The 27,142-nt window shown below is 41.6% G+C and overlaps 1 protein-coding gene across 1 annotated transcript; it reads left to right on the top strand.

The window, feature by feature from the left end:
• Positions 1-341: 341 nt before the first annotated feature.
• LOC309793395 (RAD52 motif-containing protein 1-like) lies at positions 342-25,107 on the top strand (the record flags this gene model as incomplete). The annotated part of the gene is made up of 6 exons (XM_082603867.1): positions 342-380; positions 19,904-20,026; positions 20,403-20,571; positions 21,522-21,620; positions 23,271-23,356; positions 24,819-25,107. 6 exons carry the CDS (start codon positions 342-344, stop codon positions 24,918-24,920), a joined length of 618 nt encoding a protein of 205 aa, XP_082459993.1. The 3' UTR covers positions 24,921-25,107.
• Between the last annotated feature and the right edge of the window lie 2,035 nt (positions 25,108-27,142).

A 27,142-nucleotide genomic window follows, 5' to 3' on the forward strand; every position in this document is an offset into this window, starting at 1 on the left:
CGCTGTGCCTTGGAAAGGGCGTTCTCTTTCCACTGCAGTATGCTCTGCTGCTTCTATCTAGTCTGTCTTATTTTCCAGATGAGGAAATTGAGGCCTGGAGAAGTCAAGTGACTTTCCCAAGGTCATACAGCTGATTAGTAGTAACATTAAACCAAACTTTTATCTCTGGACTCTTGGTCCTGGCTGGTTATGCTACATTTTACTGAAGTACTGTGGACCAAAGGACCATATGCTGTGACCACTGGATACAAATGCTTCAGAACTGATACATCAGCAGTGGTGTTTTCTAGTATGTATTCAAAGGTTCCTTCTCTCTCTTTCAGAAATTATAAAGAGCTCTGATGGGCTCTTTGGGTGATACCCAGTGCAGTGAACTGCAGGTGAGTAAGGTCTGGGAGAGCCTTATTTACAAAGCAAGGACTTGGTAATGCCTGAGGAAAAGACCAAAGGGACTTAATCTAGAGGAGGGTGTCTGGTCAGCAAGATGAGCTGAGACAAGGTGGAGGAAGTAGGGCCCTGGTGCAGCAGCGGTGACCTGACTCAATTGGCTACTTCTGGGGCCGACTGGATGATGGTGAACCTACTCCAAACAGACTGCCTGATGCTTTGTCAGTTTGTTTGAAGAGAAGTGAGGGTAGGTTAATCTTCCACTTCTGTTTTGCATGAGTAACTGCACAGGGATTCAACCTATCTGCATATGATTGGCTCTTCAGAGGTCCTTCAGTTTTTGTGTCAACATTCTTGAGTGTTGACCGCCCAGTGCTCTGATGAACAGGTTAAGTGTTAAATTGTCTGTTTTTCCTGTTATCTACTATGTGTGTATTGTCATGAATGACTATATATCTGCATTTCTGAGGATCTGGATACCAGGAACATACCAATGGAAACAGAAGGTTAAACTTTTTCCCTAATGGTTGTATTAGTCCTTCAAATTATTTGTTTATTGCTGAAATGCCCTAAGAATGACATTTTAGTCTTGAGTATTTATTATTTCACAGTAATTAATCTTCTTGGTCCATTATAGTATCTTGGCCATTCAGTATTAAACTAAGAAAATGGTAATACTACAGAAAAACAATTAGAAGACTGTTCTAATATTGTCCTTGTGGGGCATCAGTGCTAAAATTATTTTTTGATGTATTTTTAATGCTAGTCCCAGAGACTTTAATGAGACAATGCTATATACTTTTAGGGTTTATAATTAAACTTAGGCTTGGCTACTTATTGATTGCTAAAGTAAAACATTGTTGTAGGGGTTCTTTGTTTCTTGAGTTAGGGTAGTTTGCACGATTCATCCCCCACAGGTTCATGGGGATGATCAGAAGGCTAGCTGAGCTGGTTTCTTGGTCCTTGGAAAGCTGGGGTCTGGGTTGTCATAGGTCATTGTGATCAGAAGTACATGAGCGTTCTCAGTTAAGGCCAAAGTGAGCAATAAAAGAGAGGTGTGGACCTCTTCCTGAGACTATATCGAGTTTGCATCCTGGGACCCCTAAGTTTGCTCAGTATGGTAGAACTTCCTCTCTTAAATTATAAAATAATTTAAGAATTGTTATTAAGTAAATTGTTAAATATTTGGGTTACTACCCCTAAAACAGTTGATTTTATTTTTGGCATTCTGTTAAAAATATATATAGAGAGATATATATCTCTCTATCTATCTATCTATGTATCTCTATCTATCTATCTATCTATCTATCTCTCTCTCTATCTATGTATATATCTATCTATATATACATACACACACACATAGATTATTGTACTCCTTTTTAATTATAATGTATATAATTTGAATTTTTCCTACTTATTAGATTATGAAACATTTCCATGTTATAGTTGTCACAATTTTAATTGACATGATTACACTTTGAGAGGCTGCAAAATATTTCATCAAGTCATGCCGTCAATAATTTACTTAACTCTTTTTATGTTAGTTATTTATGTTGCTGGCTCGTTTTCAGTTAATACTTTAATGTACATTATTGTAGATATTATTGTACTTTTCTTCGGGCTCATTATATCTCTAGGATAAATTTTTGAATGCATTATTGTGTTAAATGGTATGAATGTTTTTATGGTTTTTGATATATATATCGCCATCCTGTTTTTCAAGAATGTTATACCAGTTTGTACTACTAAGAGATATACAGATGTACCTGTTTCGCCATAACTGGATATAAATACATTTTTTCCTTAAAAGTTTTTGCTTATTTAATAGTGTAAATTGGCCTTTGTACTTCTTTGTTCTATAATGTTGAATTTTTCTCTTTGAGTCTCTTCATGGTGAATTGTTTGTTCATATCCTTTGCTATTTTAATCAGTAAACTATCGATGTGGGCTTTGGATGGTAAGGCAAGTATAACCAGCTAATAAACAGGTGATTATTAAAAAGATGATCAGAACCTGTTCGGGGAGAATGTTCAGAGAGAGTCTAGTCTGGATGGTAAGTTTTCTTGAGAACATAGTGGTTGAAGGGGAACGGGTGAGTTATTCCAAGGTTCAGCTCAGCACATGTTTAGTGCGCATCCATTGTGTACCACGTGTTGCATCCTCTTAGTGCTTCTCAAGTCATCGTGGCGTATACTTGGCTGAAGGAGGAGGCTGCTTGAGGCTGCTTGAGGCTTGACTTGTGGGACTTTGGCTGCTGAAGTCTCTTTGTGGAGGGCTGAGGGGATGACTGACTAGAACCTCTTTAGCTCATTCAGGGCATACCACAGTGCCACGGCACAGTCTTTGAGAAGCTCTGTTCTGAAGGATACAAAGACGAATAAAGCATCATTTCCTCTGACAAGGAGCGAATCATCTAGTAGAGAGAGTAGGGGCACCAAAACAAGAAAGGACTAATAGGAATTTGAAGGGTGCTGTAAGAGGGGTTCAGACAAGGTGCTTAGGGGTTCAGTGGAGGGAGTGATACTGCCCCCTTGCGGATGTAAGGGAACGCTTCAACTGAGGAGGTGGCATTTAAATTGCACCACTGTGAAACTGAGGCGCCAGGGCAAGAAGAGGGCATTCTGGAGGGAAGGGTAGCTTGAGCAAAGGCTGAGGGGTGGTGTTGGAAATGAGGTGGATGTCCGGAAACTGAGTATCCAAATTACCCGGACCCTGGGTTACATGAAAGAACATAGTGGACAGTGAGGCTGTTGAGAGGTCATGACTGGGTTTTGGAGAATGCATATGATGGATTGTGAGTGAGGAGAAACTAGAGACAGGGTTTTCAGTCGAGTTCATGGCACTACTCCAGGTGAGGGATGATGAGTGCCTGAGTTAGTGTGCTTGGGAATGAAAGGAGGTGGTGGAGTCAAGAGGTACTTTGGAGGTTGAACAGAGAGATGTGGTGACTGATTAGGTAGGAGGGGAAGGAACAGTCAGTTCTGTGTCTTAAGTCAGAGATGATGCTGAGGTATTTGTGGTTGGATGGCTGGCAGAATGGGACAGCAGGAATACAGAGGTCAGGAGGAAGAGCAGGTCTTAGGGGTTTAGAATAGAGAAAAGATGATTTTGGTTTTGTGTGTTGAGTTTAAGGAACTAGTAGAAAGGTGAAATCAGAATCTTAACCCTGGAAGGAACAGATGAGGAAGTTCAGGGCCCAGAGGAGCTAGAGGGACCAGTGAGGTCTCACAGTTAGATAAAGCAGAGTGAAGACTGAAGCTTCCTGATTCCCAGTGCAGCACTCTCTTCAGTGCCTCAGACTGAGAAACTTCTCTGCTGTGGTGTTTTCCTCGCACCCAGGTGTGCTCAATAGGAAGTTGGAAGTGGCAGAGCTTATGTTGGGAGTGAAGAGTTTATTTTTTAATTACATTTTTTTATTATGGAAAATTTCAGATGTATAGAAGTGGAAAGGGTATAATCAATCCCACTGTACCCATTGTTCAACTTTAATAGTTAGTGATGTTGTTTCCTCTGTTTCCTCCCTCTCCATCAATTCTATTGAAGCAAATCGGATAAAGTGTTTTGGTGAACTTGAACTCTGCGTATCTGTAGTTAAGGAGAATTGAACAGTTCAGTAGGGTATGTTCTGAGCTTTCTGGGTGGGGGTCTAGAGTGAACAGAAGTAGCATTAATTGCCAGAATTCCTGGGCAAGTCACTTACGTCTTCTGAGCCTTCGTTTGTCTGTGAGACGGAGGTAATAATGGCAGCGTCACAGAATCACCTGAGATAAGGTGTAGAAAACCCTCTGTGAACTGTGAGCCTGAAGTGTTATGCAGATTTTAGTTGTTGGTAATAACAGAAAGGTAGTGCTATTCCTTTGGGCTTCTGTGTTGCTGGCATTCAATACATTTTTATTATTCAACAAAGAATGATGTGAGGTACCTGAGGCTTCAACAGGGAACAAAACAGACAAAATCTCAGCTCTCCTGGAACTCATGTTCTAGGTCTGGAGTATAATAGGAAGCTACTACCTTAATAGTGATTAGTGTGGGCCAGACACTGTTCTAAGTGCTTTCATATTTTACCCTATTTAATTCTTGCAGTAATGCCTTGAAGTGTAGCCCTGTTACTATTCCCATTTTGCAGATTTGGAAATCAAAGCAGATTTTTAAGCAGATTGCCTCAGGTCACAATGCCGGGATTCAGATTCAGGCAGAGCTGGCTTCAAGCCTGTACTCTTACCCCTGTGCCATTAAAACGCTTTAGCTCATTCATGGCGTACTAGTGTTTGGTACAAATACAAAAGGTAGGCCCTGATTGAAATTATTCCTAAACAAGTAAGTGTTCTCTTCTTGAGGGAGAAAAAAAGACAAAACCAAATGAAAAAAATGGCAGTACACAGTTCTCTGTGGATGGGGGTATATTAGTATTCTTACACAGAAAAGAATGTTTCTTCCTAACTTTTTATAGGCTTCAGCAACTTTCTTGGATTCTTTAGATACAAATGGCCACCTCAGTGGAACGAAGTCATTTTCCTGCTGGTACTTGGGAAGAGTCTCTTCTTGAATGAATCTCCTTCTTGCTTACAATTCTTCTTTTTTCTCCTACTCCTCTCTTTCCTTACCTTGGGGCAGTTCCCTTCTCTGATTTCCCCTGTTGTCTGATCCTCCTTTTCCTCACAGCTGTGGTGTCCCTTCCCAGTGTCATCAGCTGCCCATGTTCTCAGGGATTTCCTTCCTTCTGCTTTTGCCTTCTCTTCCCTAGCCTGCCTCTGTCCGTCTTCTTGGGCCTTACCCTCTGTTGTGGCTCTTCTGAGTTTCTTCAGCGGGACTAACGTCAGGACCAATTTCCCGCCTCTGGCTCTGGCTCTGCCTTGCCAGCTCGTGGTTCTTCTTCCTGGGCAGGGAAGATGGGGAAATGGGCAGTGAGCATTCCTTAAGTTTGCATCAGGATTAGGACATGGGCCTCACTCCTTTTAAGGAGGGTTAGGAGGGTATTATGGCTTGCATACCTGTGGGGTTTTTTTTGAATATTGTTAAAATATACATAACATAAAATTTACCATTTTAATCATTTTAGCATACAATTCAGTGTCATTAAGTGCATTCACATTGTTGTACAACCATCACCACCATCCATCTCCAGAACTTCATCTTCCCAAATTGAAGTCTGTACTCATTAAACACTAACCCTCCATCCCCCTCTCCCTCAAGCACCTGGCAAACATCATTCTACTTTCTGTTTCTCAGAATTTGAATAGGGTCCATTCATACCATAGGTACCTCATGTAAGTGCACTGATACAATATTTGTCTTTTTGTGACTGGCTAATTTCACTTAGCCTGTCTTCAAGGTTCATCCATATTGTAGCACGTGGCAGCATTTTCTTCCTTTTTAAGGCTAAATACTATGCCATTGTATGTAAATACCACATTTTTAAAAATCCATCCAGTTTTTGATAGACACTCAGGTTGCTTCCACCTTTTGGCTGTTGTGAATAATGTTGCTGTGAACTTGGGTGTATACATATCTGTTCAGGTCCCTACTTTCAGTTCTTTCAGGAAATACCCAGAAGAATTGTTAGATCATATGGTAATTCTGTGTTTAATTTTTTGAGGAATCCCCATATTGTATTCCATAGCAGTAGCACCGTTTGATGTCCACCAGAAATGTAAAAGGGTTCCAATTTCTCCACATCCTCACAAACAGTTATTTTCTATTTTTTGGATAGTAGCCATCCTAATGGGTGTGAAATGATAATATATACTTGTTTTTAAAGGTGTTTTATGTAGAATAATAGAATTTCAGGACTGGAAATGGTATTAAAGATTTCTGGTTCAATTAGCTGTAGACAGCAACAAATGTTCTCATATGTCTTAGCATTTTCACTTCTTTCTCAGTTGGAGAAAGGCATTTTGGGCAGATGGGTCTCTACTGGATCTTCGGCTCAAGATGAACTATGTCTGACCCAGGCAGGGTACATGGAATGCAGCTTTGCCAGAGATCTGCTCTTCTCTTCTGCCAGTGACTCTCTTTCTTATACTTCTTTACAGTTTCCAACTGTGTCTTCTGGGTTATTTAATCTTCTTTCCAGCTTCATTAAGGGATAAGGTAATTGTATTCAAATAAACATTTTTATTTAAAAAAACTAGGTAAGTTAGCAATTAATGAGCCCAAGATCAGTATAAACTGCTCAGATGATTAAAAAGACTCTATTCAATATCAATTTGAAGGAAACCTAAATATTACTCCTGGATGTTAGCTATAATTCCTTACTATGGAAAATAAGTCACCCCTTTTCAATTTTTTTTTTTTTAATTTGGAGGAGATGAGTTAAGCAGCATAAAATAAAATATATTTTATATTTACGAGAAGATTATAACTTCTGGATTAGTTTGGGTTTTGAATCATTTTTAAGTTAAAGAAAACTGTTAGTTTAATTTATATTATGAAAATCTTTACGCCTACAGCAAAGTTGTAAGAATAGTATAATCAATACCCAATTGTTAGCGTTATGTCATAATTTGCCTTGTCTCCCTTTCTCTGTCAAATAGATAGAATTTTTTTTTTCCTGAGCCAGCTGAAAGTAAGTGGCAGACATCTTACATGGCATTTCATTCATACTTCATCATGTGTCTCCTAAGAATGAGGACATATTTCTTCATAAACATAATACCATTATCACACCTAAGAAGATAATTCAGTAATACTAATAGTTATACTATCAGATATCAAGTCCATGTATAATTTTTCCTATTTCTTCCCAAAATATATTTTATTTCTTTAGTTTGTTTTTGACTCTTTAGTTTCTTTTTTTTAAATTAATTTATTTAATGTATTTATTTTTGGCTGCGTTGGGTCTTCGTTGCTGTGTGTGGGCTTTCTCTAGTTGCGGCGAGCAGGGGCTACTCTTCATTGCGGTGCACGCGCTTCTCACTGTGGTGGCTTCCCTTGTTGTGGAGCATGGGCTCTAGGCGTGTGGGCTTCAGCAGTTGTGGCGCACGGGCTTACTTGCTCTGCAGCATGTGGGATCTTCCCGGACCAGGGCTCAAACCCGTGTCCCCTGCACTGGCAGGCGGATTCTTTACCACTGCCCCACCAGTTCTTCTTTTATCAAAAAATTATTTCCTCATTTGTTTTTATGTGATGATGCCTTTATTTATTTATTTTTATTATTGTTTATTTTTGGCTGTGTTGGGTCTTTGTTGCTGCGCGCGGGCTTTCTCTAGTTGTGGCAAGTGGGGGCTACTCTTTATTGTGGTGCGCGGAATTCTCATTGTGGTGGCTTCTCTTGTTGCGGAGCACGGGCTCTAAGTGCGCGGGCTTCAGTAATTGCAGCACCCAGGCTCAGTAGTTGCGGCACACAGGCCCTAGAGTGTGTGGGCTTCAGTAGTTGCGGCGTGTGGCCTCAGTAGTTGTGGCTCGCAGGCTCTAGAGCACAGGCTCAGTAGTTGTGACGTACGGGCTTAGTTGCTCTGCGGCATGTGGGATCTTCTCGGACCAGGGCTGGAACCCGTGTCTCCTGCATTGGGAGATGGATTCGTAACCACTGCACCACCAGGAAAGTCCCAGACGTTCCTTTTTTTAATGACAATTTTGAAGAGTCCTGGTTCATGTATTTCATAGACTGTCCCTCAACTTGGGTTTGTGTGATGTCCTCCTCATGACTGGAATGGAGTTAGGGTTTTGGGGAAGGAGATGTTTACTTTTAATATTTTGTTTCATCTCTCTCTCTTGGCTTTTTATATAAGATATTCAGTGCATATAGATATATATTTTAAAAAGCATGCTTGTAGACTATTATTTTATAATCTGCTTGCTATTTTGTAATCTGGTTGGGATGATGGTGGTATGCTTTTTTTTTTTTTTTTTTCAGTACGCGGCCTTTCACTGTTGTGGCCTCTCCCGTTGCGGAGCACAGGCTCCGGACGTGCAGGTTTAGTGGCCATGGGTCACGGGCCTGGCCGCTCCGCGGCACGTGGGTTCTTCCCGGACCGGGGCACGAACCCGTGTCCCCTGCATCGGCAGGCGGACTCTCAACCACTGCGCCACCAGGGATGCCCATTTTTTATTTTTTTGCGGTACGCGGGCCTCTCACTGTTGTGGCCTCTCCTGTTGTGGAGCACAGGCGCCGGACGCACAGGCTCAACGGCCATGGCTCACAGGCCCAGCCGCTCCACGGCATGTGGGATCTTCCCGGACTGGGGCACGAACCCGTGTCCCCTGCATCGGCAGGCAGACTCTCAACCACTGCGCCACCAGGGAAGCCCGGTACACTTTTGTTTTAATTATGCAGTTGGCTCTCTTGCGTTGATTTACATTTTATTGGTAAAGCTCCACTGCTTTGGATTATGATGTGTTTACAAGGCTACACAGATAATCTGGAAGGGAAAATGAAGAAATACAAATGACAGAAAATATTTTATAATAATAAAATTTTCTTGGCAAGCAGCAACCTTTTCTCAAAGTCAGTCTTTTAATATAATTTGCTTGCTTCATAAATATGGATTTTTTGTTTTTTCATATCTTTATTGATTAGTAAGCATATTAAATGACTTGGGAGGAATCTCACTCTCTTCAAGAAATAATTTGGAATTATTGATCCAGAATGCTGACAGTTCTCAAAAATGGGTCAGGAAAATCAAAGTAATAGATGGAAAAACAATCTCAATTTTAGCTCTTGATATAACTTTTCTAAAATTTAAGGTTCTTTTTTATAATTTAAGTTACTAAAACAGATGGTGGAAGGTCCATCAAGATATTTATTTTATGTATTTAAAGCATTTTACTTTGCTGTATTGAATTCCATTCATTCTGGAATTTAGGAGAATTTACCTCTTTATGAAAGAGATGATTCAAAGTAGAAAATGATTGATGACCTTCGCTTCCAGTTTTCTTCTCAATAGACTTAGTCTCTCTTCTAATGCTTCTTGCATACTCAGTAATTGTATAAGTTTTAGAGAAAAATGCAAGTCTGGCTGAATATTAAGCACAGTACACTAAATAAAGCTTTTTTCCTTTGCAGAATATTTTACATGTGTGTCCCATAGATTCATCAGAGATTCTAGTTTTGGATAAAGGCAAGTACATTTCAAGACAATACAACATCCCTATCTAGGACATTGGCATTCAAATGAGAAGTGAATTTGGTTCAGGACAGTTCTTGAAATGCTTAGCATTTAGGTTATTTTAGGTCAACTCTTTGGGAAATTCAATTAGAGTATTTATTGAATGGTTTTAGTGAGCTGATTGGTTGTCATGTCATGTCATAGATGATATAAAACATGACTCCTATTTATAAAATAGTTGTGTTGGTCAGATAAGGCATCTTACATGATGTATTTAATCCAAGATAATGGATGAGTAAGAGGCAGATCATTGTCTAGGAAGTAATTTTGGTTTTGAGAGAGGCATTCTTAGGGAAATAGGCCTTGAAGTGTTCATTTAGAGCTGGGCAGGATTGAGGTCCGGAGAGAGGAGGGAAAGGATATTTGGGTAGAGGGAAGGGCATTGGCAGAGCCTCACAGGCCTGACGGTTCCTGGGGCCTGTGTGGGAATGGTGGGAAAGTTGGGTTGCAGTCAGCCTGTGGGTGGCCTGGACGTTGGGTAATGAGCGTGGCCGTGAGTTTATGGGCGCCCTCTCTAGAGTGGTGTGTAACTTGCTTCCTCCCTGAAGAAGTGTGACACGCTTGTGCTAGCTGCAGTGTCTTCCCCACAGCTGTGCTGTCCATTGAGGAGAAAGGGGCCTGCTCTGCCATGGCTTCCTTACTCCTCAGGGTATGGCGTGTGAGTTATTTTAATAACGTATCAATCTGCCTTTTTTTTCTTTTGTCACAATGCATTTACTTTCTAACGTGGTCTTGTTTTCAGGGTAATAATTGGGTTTCCACAGGGAAAATAATAATGTGTGAGGCAAATTATTGACTTAAAAAATGAATCTCTAATATTTTTCTAGTAGTTCTTCTTTTGTTTAAATTTTTGTTTCGTTAGTTATGTAAAGAAACTTATGGATAGTAATTTCTGCTCAGGTGGATAGTGGTACTGTTTAGCACAGCTCATTGGTCTTCTGAAACCTTTACAAATGCAGTCTGATTCATTCCAGCCAAGTTAATTATGAGGTACATCATTTTTTTCCCTTAATGGAGACAAATGTAAAAGACAGAGATACAGAAATCATCTTCCGTTTAGATTGAAGAAATTTTAGTTACTACTCTTTGTTCCTGCTATTTGATCACAGTTTATTTTTATTTTTTGAAGTCTGTCTCTAATCAAATAAGATTTAATGTTTTAGAAGTAATAGAGGACCATGACTAAACTAATAAGAAAAGTTAATTTAAGGACAAGAATGGATTTTTAAAAACATAAAAGTACATTTCATGACTTGATTTCAAGATGATCTGGTGGTATCCTTATACTGTCACAGAAGGAAGTCCACAGTGGGACGAGAATGATGCTTACAAATCTGCACCCTTATTATCTATTACTGAACATGTCTTAGTCCAGGCCAGTCTGCCTACCACCTCTGTGGAACACTGTTGATTTCATTTTTCTTCCAGTATTTACTTTTGGTTCTGGACCAATTATCTAGCTGTGACGGGATTCTTCAAAAGTATCCTACATTTTGTACTTAGTGAACTAGTGATTGTTCTGTTTGCAGACATTCTTTCTGAGGCTCTACTCTTGCCTCGAAAACCTACATTTGCAGAAAGGGAAATGTATAGGTTCTCCTTTTCAATGTATTTATTTTTATTTATTTTTTATTTATTTTTGTCTGTGTTGGGTCTTCGTTTCTGTGCAAGGGCCTTCTCTAGTTGTGGCGAGCGGGGGCCACTCCTCATCATGGTGCGTGGGCCTCTCACTGCCGTGGCCCCTCTTGTTGTGGAGCACAGGCTCTAGATGCGCATGCTCAGTAGTTGTGGCTCACGGGCCCAGTTGCCCCGTGGCATGTGGGATCCTCCCATTCCAGGTCTCGAACCCGTGTCCCCCCCATCGGCAGGCAGACTCTCAACCACTGCGCCACCAGGGAAGCCCAGGTTTTCCTTTTATTAACAAACTTATCCTTCTTTATTTCTTTCCAGTTTTTAAAAACCGTGTCCATTGTGACATTGAGATTCATATTTAAAAATAATTTTAAAATTTTATTCTTAAAATTATCGTACAGTAAAACTAACCTTTTTCTTTTATCCTGTTAATTTAACACGTGTAGTTTGTGCAACCATCACTACAATCAGTATACAGAATAATAATATCACCCCCCAGAATTCCCTGATGCTATCCTTTTACAGTTAACTGTCCCCATCCTATAACCTCTGCAACCACTGACCTTTTCTCCATCCCTATAGTTTTGTCTTTTTGAGAATGTCCTAAACATGGAATCATACATGTAAGCTTTTGAGACTGGGTTCTTTTACTCTGTCTTTGAGATTCATCTAAGTTATTGCATGTATTGAAAGTTTATTCCTTTTTATTACTGAGTAGTTTTCCATTGTCACTCATTAAAGGACATTGGCGTTGTTTCCAATTTTTAACATTTAGGAATAGAGCTGCTGTAAACATTTGTGTACAGACTTTTGTGCAAACATAGTTTTCATTTCTCTATCTCTAGGGTAGCTGTCTCTGGGGAGAGGGGATTGCTGGATGGTATAGTGAGTATATTTTTAACTTTATAAGAAACTGTCAACCCTTTTTCCAGAGTGTCTGTACGATTTTATATTCTCCCACTAGCAATATACGAGAATTCCACCTATTCCACATCACTGACACTATCAGTGGTTTTAATTTAGCCATTCTAATAGGTACGTGGTAATATCTTATCATTGTTTTAATTTGCATTTCTCTGATGACTAATGCCATTGGACATCTTTTCATGTGCTTATTTGCCATCATTAGATCCTCTTGGTGGAGTGCCATTGAAATCTTTTGCCTAGCTTTTAATTGGGTTGTTTTCTTACTGTTGAGTTTTGAGAATTCTTTATATATTTGGATACAAATCCTTTTTCAGGTATGTGATTTGCCATTGGTTTTTTCTCAGTCTTTAGCTTGGCTTCGTATCCTTCTAACATAATAGTTTCTTTCAAAGAGGAAAAAGGTTTAATTTTGAGAAAGTCCATTTCATAATTTTTTTTCTTTTTTATATTATACTAAGATGGGTAGATTTTAAAATAAGTTTCTGTTCTATAAAAGTGGTGAAAAGTAACTTAGTGATGGGAATGTCCTCATAAAGTTGACTTTGTGGAAGGTGCAAATGTTATTTTCTGGAAAGGTAGTACTAATTAATATACCTCTTAGTCTTGGGAACATCTAGGACTTTTGTTTAACCAAAGGATGCAATTGGTTGAGGTTTGTGAGGGTTTTCACACTTTTTAAAAAAATGATGATCACTAATGTGGTTAAATATGTATACTTTCATAATGCAGAACTATGTAGGAATTAGTCCTTAAGACTCTTCCAGGGTTAAAAGAGTGGTATATTACATTCCCATTTGATGCTTTGGGGAGTGCCTGAGTTTGAGTTTCTGCTTCACTGGAACAGCATTAGAACTCTGAGTGTAGGTTCAGATTTAGTGGCATGGCTAAAAGCACGAGCTGCATCAGAATGTCTGCATTTGAATCCTGCCTTTTATTTACAGTGTAACTGTGGGTGAGTAACTTAACTTGTCTGTGCTTCAGTTTCCTTATCTGTTAGTGGGAATGATAATAATAACATCCACCTTGTAAGGTCATTATGAGGACTCAAGCAGATTACATAATATAGTCATTTCAACGGCCTCTGGCCCACAGGAAGCATTCAGCAAATGGCTCTTGTTATTATTCTTATTATTATTGCTGAAATAGCTTTATGATAAAATTGTTTAAACAAATGTTTTGGAATATTTTCAAGAGTCAGAATAACCACATATCACACTAAGTCATTTCTCTCCCATGCCCACTTTTTTCTCTTTGCACTTGTTATTATTAATCAATACCTGTGACCAGTGTTTTTAATAATCATGTATATATACACTGTTTTACAAGCCAGCTATCAGTTCATTCCATTTTTCACATCCTGTGAGGTACTAATCAGATATACACATATACATCAGTTCGCCTCAGCTGCCTGAAATATCAACCTAAATTGGCTTAAGCTGGAAAGAAATTTGAGTTAGGCTCACCTAACTGCAAAGTCAGGCACAGCTAGCTGGATTCAGGGCTCAAGTAAAGTCATCAGGACTCAGGTTCTCCCCACGAGTCAACTCTGCCTTTTCCTGTATGGACTTCAGTTGTCGGAACTGTATGTTAGAAACTTGGCTGTAGCATATTCACCCCCTGTAGCCTGTCAGCGTTTAGATTCAGCCGGAAAGAGCGCCTGTCTCTTTCCCAGAAGCCTCAGCAAAAGTCTCATGATGTCTCATTGGCTCTTATGGGGTCACATGTCTGACCTGGAGCCAATCGCTGTTTGAGGCTGTGAGACTGGGATTGGCCAGTTCTGGTCACGTGTCACCCGTGGCTCTTTGGCGGAGTCGAGCCCACCGGAGCCACGCTGACTGAGAGGCGGGGAGAGGTACCTACTCTGAGGGACTTTGTGGGCTTTTATTACCAGAAAAAGGGCTGGACGCTGGCTGGTCAAATGACTAATGTGCTGTTAGGCTCTTTTTGTAGATCGGCAACGGATCACAGGGGTTAATGGATTTGAATTAGACCGGATTTGAATTAGAACCTTGGTTACTGATTCCAGCTTTTTTGTCTCAGGAATGCCGTTCCCCACAGGGTCAGGAGTTTGCAGAAAGTTAGTGTTGTGTATTCTTTTGGTGAAAGTCGGATAATTTTTAACAGGAAGAGAAAGAGTCAAGGCAAATAGGGGTGGCCTTCTCAATGGGTGGACGTGGTGCTTCTTCCCACACTGGTGGGTTTAAGCGACTCAGCGCCCTTCTCCGGGCCTTTCTGTCCCCGTGGCAGAGGCTGTACAAGACCCAGCTTGGTCAGTGTCTGTCCGCTACATGGCAGGGTTGCATGCTGTAGACACGGGTGTATCCGTGTATCCTGGCCAAGAGTGTTGGCTACATGGTGAGGTGTGTCTGGTGCTGGCGTCGTTTAGAGGTAGTTTCTAGATCTCTGTATTTTTTATAGTCCATTTTAGTGTGGCTTGAGACATTGTCTCACTTTGACTTCGGCTGGCAGTTTCTATTTTATGTTTTTCCAGAAGACGCTTGAACTTCTTCAGGAGTATGTGTAGCCAGGTCATGCTGTTTTCTGAAGAACCAGAGAAGGCAGTTACCAGAGACCTGCCTTGTATGGAGAGCTACGCTACAGAAGTACCCGCAGTGAGGTTCAGGGAGACCGCAGTTAGAAATGAACTGTTGGGACCTGATTAATTGTGGTAGGCATCTTCATATCCAGTGCTGAGGTGGGCACCTGAGCCTACATATCAGAGACATTAACTCTTGAAATTAAGTCAGTTCCCCCCATAGCTCCCGGAGTTAGTAATTCTGTCCCTAATCTCTACTTCTGTGTTACTTTTATTGAGATATCCCTGGCTGATATGTTTGGTGATTAATGTTGATGGTAGGCTTTGTGATCTCCCCTCAGAGCCAGTTTTAGGGGTTAGCTTGTGTTTGTCAGTGATGTACAAGTACACTTGTTTCTCCAATGGCTATTGGAGAGCATAATCACTCTTATGATTGCATAATCATAACCATTATTATTTTACCGAGATGGTGAAAATGGGTGAAAATAATTCCTCTGTCAAGTAGATAAAGTAGTTACATAGCATGATATTTTATTTTCTAAAACTAGAGTGTTGTATGTTGAAATCTGTAAAGTGATTTCCACTTTGTATAAATTGAAAATATGGAATTTTAGTGAAATAACAATAGCTAACACTTACTGAGCACTCACTGTATGCCAGGCATTCTTTTAAGCACTTTACACGTATTATTTCGCTTAATTCTTAAGTGAAAATAAATAACCATAGGAGGTAGGTATTAGTTGTCTCCTTGCCATTTTAGAGGTGAGCAAGTTGAGATACTTGAGGCTAAGTCATTTGCTCCAGGTCACACAGCTGGTGAGTGACACAGTTGGTGAGTGACAGCTGGTGAGTTCTGAATGTAAGTCCTCTGGCTCCAAGCCTGTGCTTTGGATCACTATGCTGTGTTCTGTCCCTAGTAAAGATTTTAGCTCATGTGTTGTTAGTTTTTCTTTTCATTTTGCTTCTTTTTGTAATATTTTCTAGATGTGGGCTAGGAGTTTTATAGAGAAGATTTGCTAATTCTAGGACCTTTGGAATCCATGGATTTATCCATCTTCTGTTGCTGTTATTTGGCAAGCAAACACTCTATGCTTGTTTAGATCAGTAGGTGTCAACCAGGAATGATTTTGCCCCCCAGGGGACATTTGCTGATGTCTGGAGACAGACATCTTTAGTTGTCGTAAGTCAGGAGACGTGCTCCTGGCACCTAGTGGTCAGAGGCCAGGATGCTGCTGAAACATTTATGAAGCACAGGACAGCCTTCCGCAACAAAGAATTGTTCAGCCCAAAATGTCAATAGCATCAACTCTGGCCTATAGAATGAGTGACTGATGATCTTGTAATGCCATTCTGATCTCTAACGGGCAAAGTCACATTAGTAATGTAGAAATGATTACTTTTGATGTTTGTTTGATAATTGATTTCCCCAAATGAATGCATGTTTGTATAAGGGACATAAACAGCAACCATAACTTAAATATTGAAGTTCCCTTAAAGTAAACTGGGAATTATAGCCCACTGAGGGAGAGCTGAGGAAGTTTAAAGGGAGGCCATGTAATGCCTGAGGATACAATACTCTAAATATTTGTTGGATTACCTTGTGAATTACACAATTAGATTTCATTTTTTGTGTTGTATTAACTTGTCAAATGTATAAACATTTTAAATATCCTGTAATTTTTAAAACCGTGTTTTGGTATTTTTTTAATTAAAAATTTCATACTGAGAAAAGTGGAGAATATTACATTGTACCCCATGTATGTACCACCCATATTTAACAAATGCTAACAAATACTGAAGTCCATTTTGAGCTCTTTCTCATCCCATCCCTTAGGTGTTTCTACATTTTTTATTATACCAAACGTCTCAAAAGTTGAAGGGGCCTGGAACTCTTCCGTTGTCTGTCGTCAGGCCTCACTCACTGCTGCTGCCTTTTGTCTGCCTGTCAGCTTCTCCCCTCATCTTTCACTGCAGTATATAGGCGGTGGAGGGCGGAGCCAGGTTGTCTTCTCAAAGCTGGAAAGGCCAGGCCGAGAGTGGATGCGTAGGCTGGAGGGAGGCGGGAGGACAATAAGTATGGGTTTCCCCCAATGACTGAAAGCAGAGCGTTCCCATGAAACCTTTCATAAGCCGAAGTGGCGTAAAGCGAAGAAGCAGTGACCATAGGACACATCTTGCTAACGGATGCACAAAATAAATTGAGCTAAAGTACAGAAGCTCAGTGACAGTTCAAAGCTATGGTGGCTTGATGCTGAGGTGCTGAGTGTGGTTCCCAGGAAGGAGCTGGGTGGTGCCCCTTGCACCCGCTTTTGCAGCGCACAGTGCGAATTGCCTCTGTACGGGCTGCTGCACAACACGTGCCGGGCACTGTTCTCATTTTCCCCCCTTTTTTGTGAAAATAGATACCTCTTTGGATTTCTTTTGGTTGGGAAAACAGGCGCTAACGTGGGTCTTTCTTAAAAGCGAAGTGGCATAAATTGAGCTTTGGAAGGATGGAGGAGACCTGTACCTTGGGGCCGTTTGGTGAGGTAGAAAGTGGGGAGAGTGAGCGAGGGTGGGAAGAGGCAAGAAGAGCAGTCTCGGAACCAACAGAGATGGTGGTGGGAGGTCTGCAAGCGTGGTCCGCCGGAGCAATGTTGTGACTGTCAGGTCAGAGGATCTTAGGTCTTCTTTGCCCAGGATTGCTGCTCCCTGCATTATGAGTGGTATAGCTCAGGAGAGGCTGCGCTTGAATTCTCAATCTCTATTACTTGGACTGCTTAGTGGTTTGTTATTAATGGCAATGCCTGCTTATCACCAGTTGTTCACAGGACTTCTACATGATAGGTTCCTTTTTTTTTTTTTTTTTTTTTTTTTGACCACACCATGCCACCTGCGGGATCTTAGTTCCCCGACCAGGGATCAAACCCTCTCCCCGCCCCTTTCCGCCGTGGAGGAAGCGCGGAGTCCCAACCACTGCACTGCCCGATAGGTTCCTCCTTTATTTAAACACCTCCCATCATGCTCCATTGCTATGGAATAAAGCCCTCACTTCCTGTGGCACTGGAGGGCATTCTTAGCTCCTTTCCCTCTTTCTCTGACACACCTGGAGTGTATCATGTGCTTTTTCTTGTCTTGGTGACTTCTTGTGCATTCTCTCTGATAAACTCCCCTGTGCTCTCCCTATCATCTCTGCACAGTGAACTTGTGTTCTTCTTTTGAGGGCAGCTCATGCCTTTCGGCAGATGGAAGGTATTTCTTGCTATTTTTCATTTGTGCTTTGCCTGTCTTGCTAGAGTCTGAGTTTCTTGAAAGCAGTGATGGCATGCTTCCTCTTTGCGTTTAGTGCTGCTAACACAGGGCCTGGCCTCAGGAAATGTTTGCTGAACTGAATTAATAGCCAGTTCGAACTTGCCCTTGAGCCAGTGTTTTGTACTGGTGGGAAAAATCCTACACGGTGTGGACTTTGATTCTCTGAAGTGTCAGTTACAGTATTGTAAGACGGAAGATAGGAGTCTGGGATAGGAAACAGTTTTGCACCTTCTGGTTTTTTTTTTTTTTTTTGCGGTACGCGGGCCTCTCACTGTTGTGGCCTCTCCCGTTGCGCAGCACAGACTCCGGACGCGCAGGCACAGCAGCCATGGCTCATGGGCCCAGCCACTCTGCGGCATGTGGGATCTCCCTGAACCGGGACACAAACCCGTGTCCCCTGCATCGGCAGGCGGACTCTCAAACACCGTGCCACCAGGGAAGCCCTAGATTTCTTTTGTTAATGCAGAGCCTTAGTTTACTACCCACACCCCCGATATTATTACCTCCTTTAATTATGTGTTCTTTGTAAATTTTAATTATTTATTTATTTGGTTGCACCGGGTCTTAGTTGCAGCATGTTGGCTCCTTAGTTGCGGCTCAAGGGCTCCCCAGTTGCAGCAGGCAGGCTCCTTTAGTTGCGGCTCGCAGGTTCCTGAACTGTGGCATGTGAACTCTTAGTTGCAGCATGCATGTGAGACCTAGTTCCCTGACCAGGGATCGAACCCGGGCTCCCTGCATTGGGAGCACAGAGTCTGAACCACTGCACCAGCAGGGAAGTTCCAATTATGTGTTCCTTTATTCATTGGCATGTATACATAATTCTTATCTTTTTCCCCCTGTATTTTTATAAATACAGAAAAGTGAATAACATCTTAAAATAAAATGAAGGAAAGGCCTAATGTATCTGAGTTTTTCTCAGTAGCACGAAGGGAAATGTTTGCCAGCAAGAACTGTGGCAAGGTTATCCCAGATGTCAACTGTCTCTACTACCAGGGGCTCAGAGCCCTTCTGAAGCTTCCTAATTGTCCAGGACAGCTCCATTATGGCCCACCGTACAGGGCCTAGCCTCTCATGCGACACTCAACATTTAAAAATTAGTCTTCATTTCTCCTTCCCAGCAGGCAGCTTCAGTTGGAGAAAGTAACTTCATTTTCTTATGTACTCGTTCATTCACTCAGTCAACAGACCATCACTCCTCTATTATATGCCAAGATCTATGCTTGCTTCTGGTAACAAGGAAAGAATGGTTCCTTGTTATGGTTCCTTCAAGCACTTAAGGAGCTCATAAACTAGTGACAGAGGAAGATGCACAAACCAGTCAATAAAGAATTAACAATGCTTTGACTTCCTTTGTATTATTTGAATTTTTATGACTATATTTATATACTACACCCTGTTCAAAGTGGAAATAGATATTTAAGAAAGAACTAGTGATGTAAAAAATCCACAGTAATATGTAAGTTATTTAGAGAGTTAAGACTGGCGATATTTGCACTCTCCAAGAAGCTTGTTCATGCAGATGAACCCCTACTTCTTTTGGTTGCTTTATTTACATTTATAGAGGTATAGGTATTCCCTCTTCTAACAGGGGTTAGTAACTTGGGGAGGGGGTGCTACAGATTAAGGTCCTGATTCAGTGGCAGGTCCATCTTACCTCCTCTTCAGGTCATATTGTCAAGCAGGAGCTACAGGATGAGACGAGTAAAACAGTTCACTTCCTTTGCTTACCCCCAGCCCCATGATAGGCTTCTGCTGGGCTTCCTTGGTTGCTTTCATCATCACTTTCACCACCAGAGGTCAGGGAACCTTCCGGTTAATCAGGGGCCCTGGAAATGATGCAGAAAAGTACTGACTTAAAAATAATAAATAACATTTATTTAGGGCTGACTGTGAGCTCATTGCTTAAAATGTCCTACTTAATCTTCACAACCACTCTAGGAAATTGGTATTGATAAATCTCAGGTATATCCAAAACAAGTCTCTATGTAGGATTGTGATATTTTTAGGACTTTTATGTCTTTAGGTTCGTCTTGGCACCAGACATAAGGCGGTTCAACATAATACGCTGGCCCTAAACAGCTCCAGATGCCAAGAATTGGCAAATCACTACTTTGGTTTCAATGGGTGGTCAAAAAGGATCATCAAAGTGAAGTCTGTAGATTTTCTTTGACTAACCAGACTCCTTTCAACATTGAACTCCTAGACTTTAGAGAGAAGAATAGAACAGGGCTATGGGGAGGAGATGTGAGAGCCTTCCACATGGAAGTATGTGAGCATTGGCCTGCCACCTAGAATTAGTGATAATCTCAATGATTTGGATGGCGGTGTCCATAATTTTCGCCAGTATTTGTATGGTATATGATAAAAAATAGTTGTCCATATCTAGTCATTCATTTGCAAGTCCCAACTTGATTTTGAAGCTATTGCATACCTAAACTATTACCTGGGATTGCTGGAGTTTCGTTTTTATTTCTAACAACAGGATATTTTGAAGCCTAGCCTTTAATTCATAATCCTAACAGCTTCAGGATCTTTCTAACCTTGAAGAAAGGGGAAATGAAGCTATTGTGACACGAATTCAGAAGCAAAGCCTGAAGTTCTTCTGTGCTTTAGAGGTGGTGTTGCCCTCCCATGAGTGCAGGAGTCCCGGAGTTGTCATGGCTGAGGAACCTTTGCATAAGTTGGAGGAAGGTCTGTTTTCCAGTATGTTTGTGTGTGGGGAGGTGAGGGAGTGGGATTTCTCTTTTTTCCTTTCTTTCTGAAACTCACCTTTTCAGACACATCATCGCTTTTCTAAGCCACTAAAGCCCTGGGCAGATTTTTTCTGCCTGACAATATAGGTTTTTATCTTAGGCAATACCTGACAGCACCTTAAACTTTAGAATTTGAGAACTGACCGCCTGCCAAGAAGCTTAGGAGGAAGGAAAATTAGTTAGTTTTTGTTGTGGTTGTTGTTAATAATTTGTTATGTGCTAAAATATTCCTTCAAATACAGATGTCTTCTGGCCTTCAGTTATCCCAAGAAAATCATTGTCTAAAGATTGAAATAAACCCTTGTGTAAATATTCAGTCCTTTGCCTCCTATAGAAGGGCCTGAGCAGAAAAAGTTAATGTAGATCCCTAGAAAGGGGATTCCAATTGGTACTGAGTTTTTTCCTAGAATCCATGGCACTTGGGCTTAGGGTTTTAACTCAGAGGCAGAGCTGTTAGTGAATGGAGTGGAGGAGGCTCCACCATCCACCTGAGTGGGTGATGGTTGAGGAGAGGCCAGATCATCTGCACTACCGCCAAATCTATGTCACTGTATGAATCCAGCCCTTTACGCACAGGAGAGCAGGGTCTGTAGCAGTGCAGCCTCAGCTTGTCCATTTGAAATCTGTGAGTAGTATGAGACTTGTGCACGTTCTTGGTTTGCATTTCCCATCGAGTGTTTTAGGAACTTCCAGAATAGCAGTCAAAATGTGCCATGCCAGGGTATACCTACAACAGAGACATTCACCCGTACCCCAGTGTTGTGCCTGCCCTTAATCACTAAGATAATGATCTAAGAATCACAGATGCATTTTTAGTTTTACACACATAACCTAGAAATCAGTTATGCAGACAGGCATTTTACATTCATCTGTTTTGGTTGGATTTAGGGTCATTATCATTCCTTATGGAAAGGAAGGTAACCCAGAAGCTTGCTATTCAGAAGGCTATGACAGATGCCTTCCAGAAACTGCTGATTGTGGCTTTAGGTAAGACCTTTTTGATTGTCCTTGAAGTACTTCAGTTTCAGTGAGCAAGTAAAGTTACTTGAAAAGTTAATTGGATGAAAATAATGGTTAGCGAAAACATTACATATTCTTTCATTCACCAGGTGCTTTCACAGCAGCAGTCTTAAATTTGTTCTTTGTGGCATTTATGAGAAAAATGACAGCAAATATTATTGTCCCCAGTGTTTAGATGTAGAGTGACTTGCCACAGTTCCTACAGAAAGCGTTTGATCCCGTTCTTCCCCAATTGCTTGCTTATCTTCCAGAATAGTGCAGTGATGATAAGCCTTGGGCACCTGCGTTTGAGTCCTAACTTCGTCTCTTAGATTTTGTTGTTGTCGTTGTTGTTGCAATTTTAGGTTTTTCTAGCCAGAGGCATTGGAAGGTATTTAATATCTCTAAGCTGCAATTTCTTTATCTGCAAATAGGACTAGTAATACAGCTTATCACCTAATGGAGGCTATTGTAAGAGTAAATGAGATGATGAATGTAAAAAGCTTAGAACTATGCCTGAAACATAGTAAGCAGAGAAAATATATTGACTATTATTATTATCGTTTTTTTCTTGTTGAAGAGTTTATTAGATGATGTTTTTGAAATCAGTTTAATTTCAGTTTTCATTTCTGATATATTGGGTGAATATGATTCTTATATAATAATTGGCTACGTTTTTGTGAGCCTTGAAAGTGGTCATGCTATTGAATAGTGTTGATTGTGTTCCCTATCGAGTTATACAGCGGTGAGAATGTCACAGGCTGTGCCCAAAGGAAACTTTATGATGAGTAGATTCCCGGAACAGAATTGCTCCCCTGCTTCACAGCCCTGCAGGCTTAGAGAAAATCCGAGCAAAGTTGTCAGAGACCTTATTTGCTTGTAAGAGTTGACCCTGGATTGGTCTTGGCCTTCCAGCCTGGGCAGTCCTTCCAGTGAAGTTTGACTTCCCTGGTCATCAGGCAGAATCTCCATCAGCTGTCAACTCTGGGTAACAACCTTTAAGAACGAAACTAAATGTCTGGGTTGTTTGTCCCTAATATGCCAAGGTATTCCTTATATGTACTCCAAACTCCTTAGACCAAAAAGCCTGGTGGCTCTAGCTTGCCTTGAGGAAAGCTGTATTGTCCAAAAGGTACATGGGCTAGTTTCTGCCAGTAGAGTGTTCAAATGCTGTCTCTCTCTGTCTCTGTCTCCAAAGCTTTGTTCATTGTATCTGGTAGAAGTTTGGTCCCAAGGAGTAGGCCCTGGCCTTGCTTCTAATATGAAGTATCTATTATAGTCCAGTGGTATCTCTCCAGGTTTGAACTCATTTTGACCCCCACCTAATGCCTTCCTATTTCATTGTATTGTGATTGAACATTTTTGTTTCCACAGCTTTTAATTTCTATGTCATTATTCCTTAGTTCTTATTTCTAAGATCATAAAGGTTTTTGAACCAAAGTTGATACTTCTTATATATTTTTTCACAACTAATTATGATAAAAACTGGAGTGTCAGATGAGGGAACTTCTAGGAAAATGCTCTTATTTTCTGCTTTTAGAAATCAAAAGAATGTCTAATTATTGGGTGCTACCATTGTATACAGGAAGTTTTAGAGCAAGAAAACTTCTGCATTGATCCTTGTTAACTTTATCTCAGAAATTGGTAAAACAGCCGTGGCATATAGACTCTGTGAAGAGGTCACAGATGCTAGAACCAAAGAGGAACTACAGGATTTAATTCAAGTATGTGTATGTGGAGATACAAACTCAAGGGGTACACAGCCAGTGTAGCCATAATTCAAAACAAGCAGCAGGATTTGGAAGACTTTGGCATGTCTACTCAGCTCTGTCTTCCTTAGGAAAATGTGAAACTCTGAAACTGCTTTTGAGGCAGGGAATTTCTAGGACTTTCCCAAGTCCCGAGCCTTGTCTCTGGCCCGTTATTTGAAGTTTGGAGAGCAGGATTGAGGGCCATCAGTGTACGTCTACAGTTGTGGACACAGGAGAAGACACAGGCCCTTTAGAACTCCCCTCAAATAGAATTGCAGGGATTTGGGAACAAAGTAACTATGGCCTTAAGTGTGATTATGCTACAGTGTTTTAAAACTATTCATGCCTTTCAAGTAAGGTATATTACCCAGATCTCAGCATCTCATATATATCTTGTGTTAAATATTTTGCCGAAGCACCTTTCTGTAAACCAATTATATGGATGCCTCGAATTAGGGATTAAGTTGTCAACGTAACTTCTAAAAGAAAACATTAATGTACTGTATATAGGATTTTTATTAAAAAGGAGCAAAAAAATGTGTTTCATGTCATTGAGAGCTTATTTTGGGGCTAGTTTTCTGATTATTTAACTCACCCCAACGTTGCAAAGTTTGTTTTGAAGGGAAGAAAGTAGAGAAAGAAAAGGTGGTTATGTTCTGAAAAATGTAGAAATTTTGAAAGTTTTTCCTGTACAAAATAATTATTTTAATTCAATTGAAATCAGTCAAGGAAACTTCAAACGTATCCATGTTTGGACATTAAGAAGTCTAGCTTCCTGTGAAATGTGAGAGGAAAGGACTCCATATTGATAGTAAAGATTTCGGAAAACTGATTGTAACAACAGATCCATTCCTAAATGAGGCCAATCTTGGAATCAGTTCCATTGAGAAACCATTATGTGCCAGGCACTGGAAATAAGATGAAGCTCCTTCTCTCTTGGAGTTTAGGTGTTACAGGTGTACCAGACAATTAAAAAGGACTAAAATTAAATAGATTATGAAAAGGACTGTGAAGAAAGTAAACTGGGTGCTAGTTAGAGTATTTGGAGAAAACTACTTCACATGCTGACTTTAACATTCTAAGTGTCTTCTCCATGTCTGCACACAGGGTAGACCTCTGAAAAGTGACACAGTAGTTTTTTCTAGATTAATGGTTCTGTTGAGACAAGGTGGGATGGGGGAAGTTTTCCCATGCTAATATAAAGGGCCATTCGCTTGGTTTTAGACACTCTTTCCCAGAATGAATTGCTCACCTGCCCCAAACCCCTCCTACAGAAGTTCTGGAGTCATCACTGATTCAGTGGTAACCTCTGATGACAGAGTGGTGAATTAATAATGAGACGTGAATACTGAGAGTTTGGAGGAAATGGCAACAATTTAGAATAATTGTAAGGTGTGTTCCCCTCCCGCCACCCTGACTGGTGCTCATTTTGCAGGTCAGCTACTTTTCTTGTCAGCCCTGTAGCCAAAGGGAGGAAGAATGTCTCTCAGACTTCAGCTTCGAGGAGGAAGAGTTCAGATTGTCAGAACTGGACTAGCACTTTTGAATTTCCCAGAATGCCACATCCTGTGGTTTCCTCGGGAAGCTCTGCATCCTTCCCAACCCCCCTCCACCCCTGGGCTGCTGGAGTTTGGGGCCACTGGGGTCTGCAGCCCAAATCCCGCCTCATTGTTTGGGGCCTGGGAGGGCAGGGCGGGGTTGGGAAGGGGGCCCGGCAGGAGGTAATTGTCTCCTTTGCAAGGGGAAGGGTGGCTTGTGCCCTGGGGACTCTGGGAAAAAGGCTCACTCTGGTGGTGTGCATTGGATCTCCGCGGGAGCCTAATAAAGGTGGAGTAACTACAGATGTCATAAATAACGGGTGGGACGTTAGGTGGGGGAGGGGCGTGCGGTTGCTAACGGTGAACCCTCACGTCGCAGCGCTGGCATAACGGTTCAGTTCGGCTCTGAAGGAGGATGTGGCTCTGGCTTCTCGCTGGCCTGGGTCGCTGTGCCTGGGAGCCGCCACATGTTATGTCCTGGCTGTGCCTCTGTGTCGCTGCTGCGCCCCACGGCTCCTCCTCACATGGCAACGACTGTGGCTTCTAGTCCAGGCAGTTCAGCCTCCAGAGTGGGCCCTGAGCCGCGTCCAGGTGACCCCCTAACCCCCGCGCCTGACCGAGACTTGGTCTTCATACACCTCAGACAGCCCTCCCAAATTGCCCCTTGCCCTTACACCCCTGGAAGAAGCCGGGGGCTTTAATTACTTGACGTCCTCGTCTCCAGTCCAGATGTTGGCCCTGCCTCATCAGGAGTTGAGTGAGACTGAGGCTCCATACCCGGACACGGATTCCGTTGTAGAGCTGCCTATAGGGCCAGATCAGTTTGCTGTTCCACATCAGTATCTGAATAACGAGCAAATCCAACATCAAAAGCTCCCAGAGGCGGTTCCAGTGCTAGAGTGGGATCAGAATCAGCCCTTGGTTCTGCCTCCTCGACACAAAAGTAAGACTAAACACATAGGTCTAGATCAGGCTGAAGGTCACCAATCATTTGAAATACTTGTTCCACCTCTAGGTAGTAAGAGCTCAAAACCAATGAGCTTTATTGTTTCACCCCCAAACCTGAAGAAAGATCTAGTTCAGCATCGACGGCTTGCCAAAGTTGTTGTTGGAACTATAGGCCAATTTGAAAAAAAACACTCAGTGTCTAGAACAACAGTTGCAGGGTGATTATTTACATCCAAGTATGGAGGCCTTTTATCCTGAGGAGAGCATACCTAGGGATTTTCTGGGGAGCCCAGATGAACCTCCAGAGCCCCATGAGGAAGCTGAAATGTCTGAATCCCAGCAGGAGGCCCAAACTCGTCATCCAGAGCTCACTGAGGAGGCTGAATCTTTACCTCATCAAGAGGCCCCTGCTCAGCATCCACAGACCCCTGAGGACGTTGAATCTTTTTCACCCCAGGCAGAGGCCCAGGCTCAGCATGCAGAGCCCACTGAAGAGGTAGAACCACCTCCACTTCCGCAGGAGGCTCCATCTCAGCCTTCAGAGGCCCCTGAGGAACTAGAAACTTCAAGTCCTCAGGAGGCCCGCGCCCGGCCCTTGGAGACACTTAAGGAGGTTGTAGTTTGACCATGTGTTCATCATGGGGTAAATGAAGCTCAGCAGTCACACTTGTACAATGTCACTGTTAAATCTCTGGCTCTGGCACTTCCCATAAATCCACAGGTCACTAAAGAGGTTGAACCTTCTCCAGTCCAGCAGAAGACCCCATCTCAGCCTCCAGAGCTCCGTAAGGAAGTTGTAGCTCAGTCTCCATTGTATCCCGAGGTGACAGTTCCAGCACAGAGCAGGATCATGCTGAGCATCCAACATCACCCAGTATCAAGAGCAGTGGTTCTCAACCAGGGTGATTTTGCACACAGGTGACATTTGGTAGTGTCTGGCGACAGTTTTGCTTGTCAGAACTGTATATGCTACTGGCATCTAGTGGACAGAGACCAGAGATGCTACTAAACATCCAACAGTGTACAGGAGAGCCTCCCACAGCAAAGAATTATCCAGCCCGAAGTGTCAATAGTGCTGCCTAGCTAGAGAAATAAAGATGACTTAACACAAGTATTTAATGAGCATTTAGTATTTTGTATCTACTGCACCACATATATAATCATGAAAGTATAAATCATAATATCTCCCACAGTGAGATTTCTTTAGTGTATGGAGGGAGTAGTGATGTTATGTTTCATCATATATAAATTAGAATTATTGCCAAAGGATAAA

This window comes from Mesoplodon mirus (assembly GCF_964341445.2).
Source record: "Mesoplodon mirus genome assembly, chromosome: 18".
Classification (NCBI taxonomy): Eukaryota; Metazoa; Chordata; class Mammalia; order Artiodactyla; family Ziphiidae; genus Mesoplodon; species Mesoplodon mirus.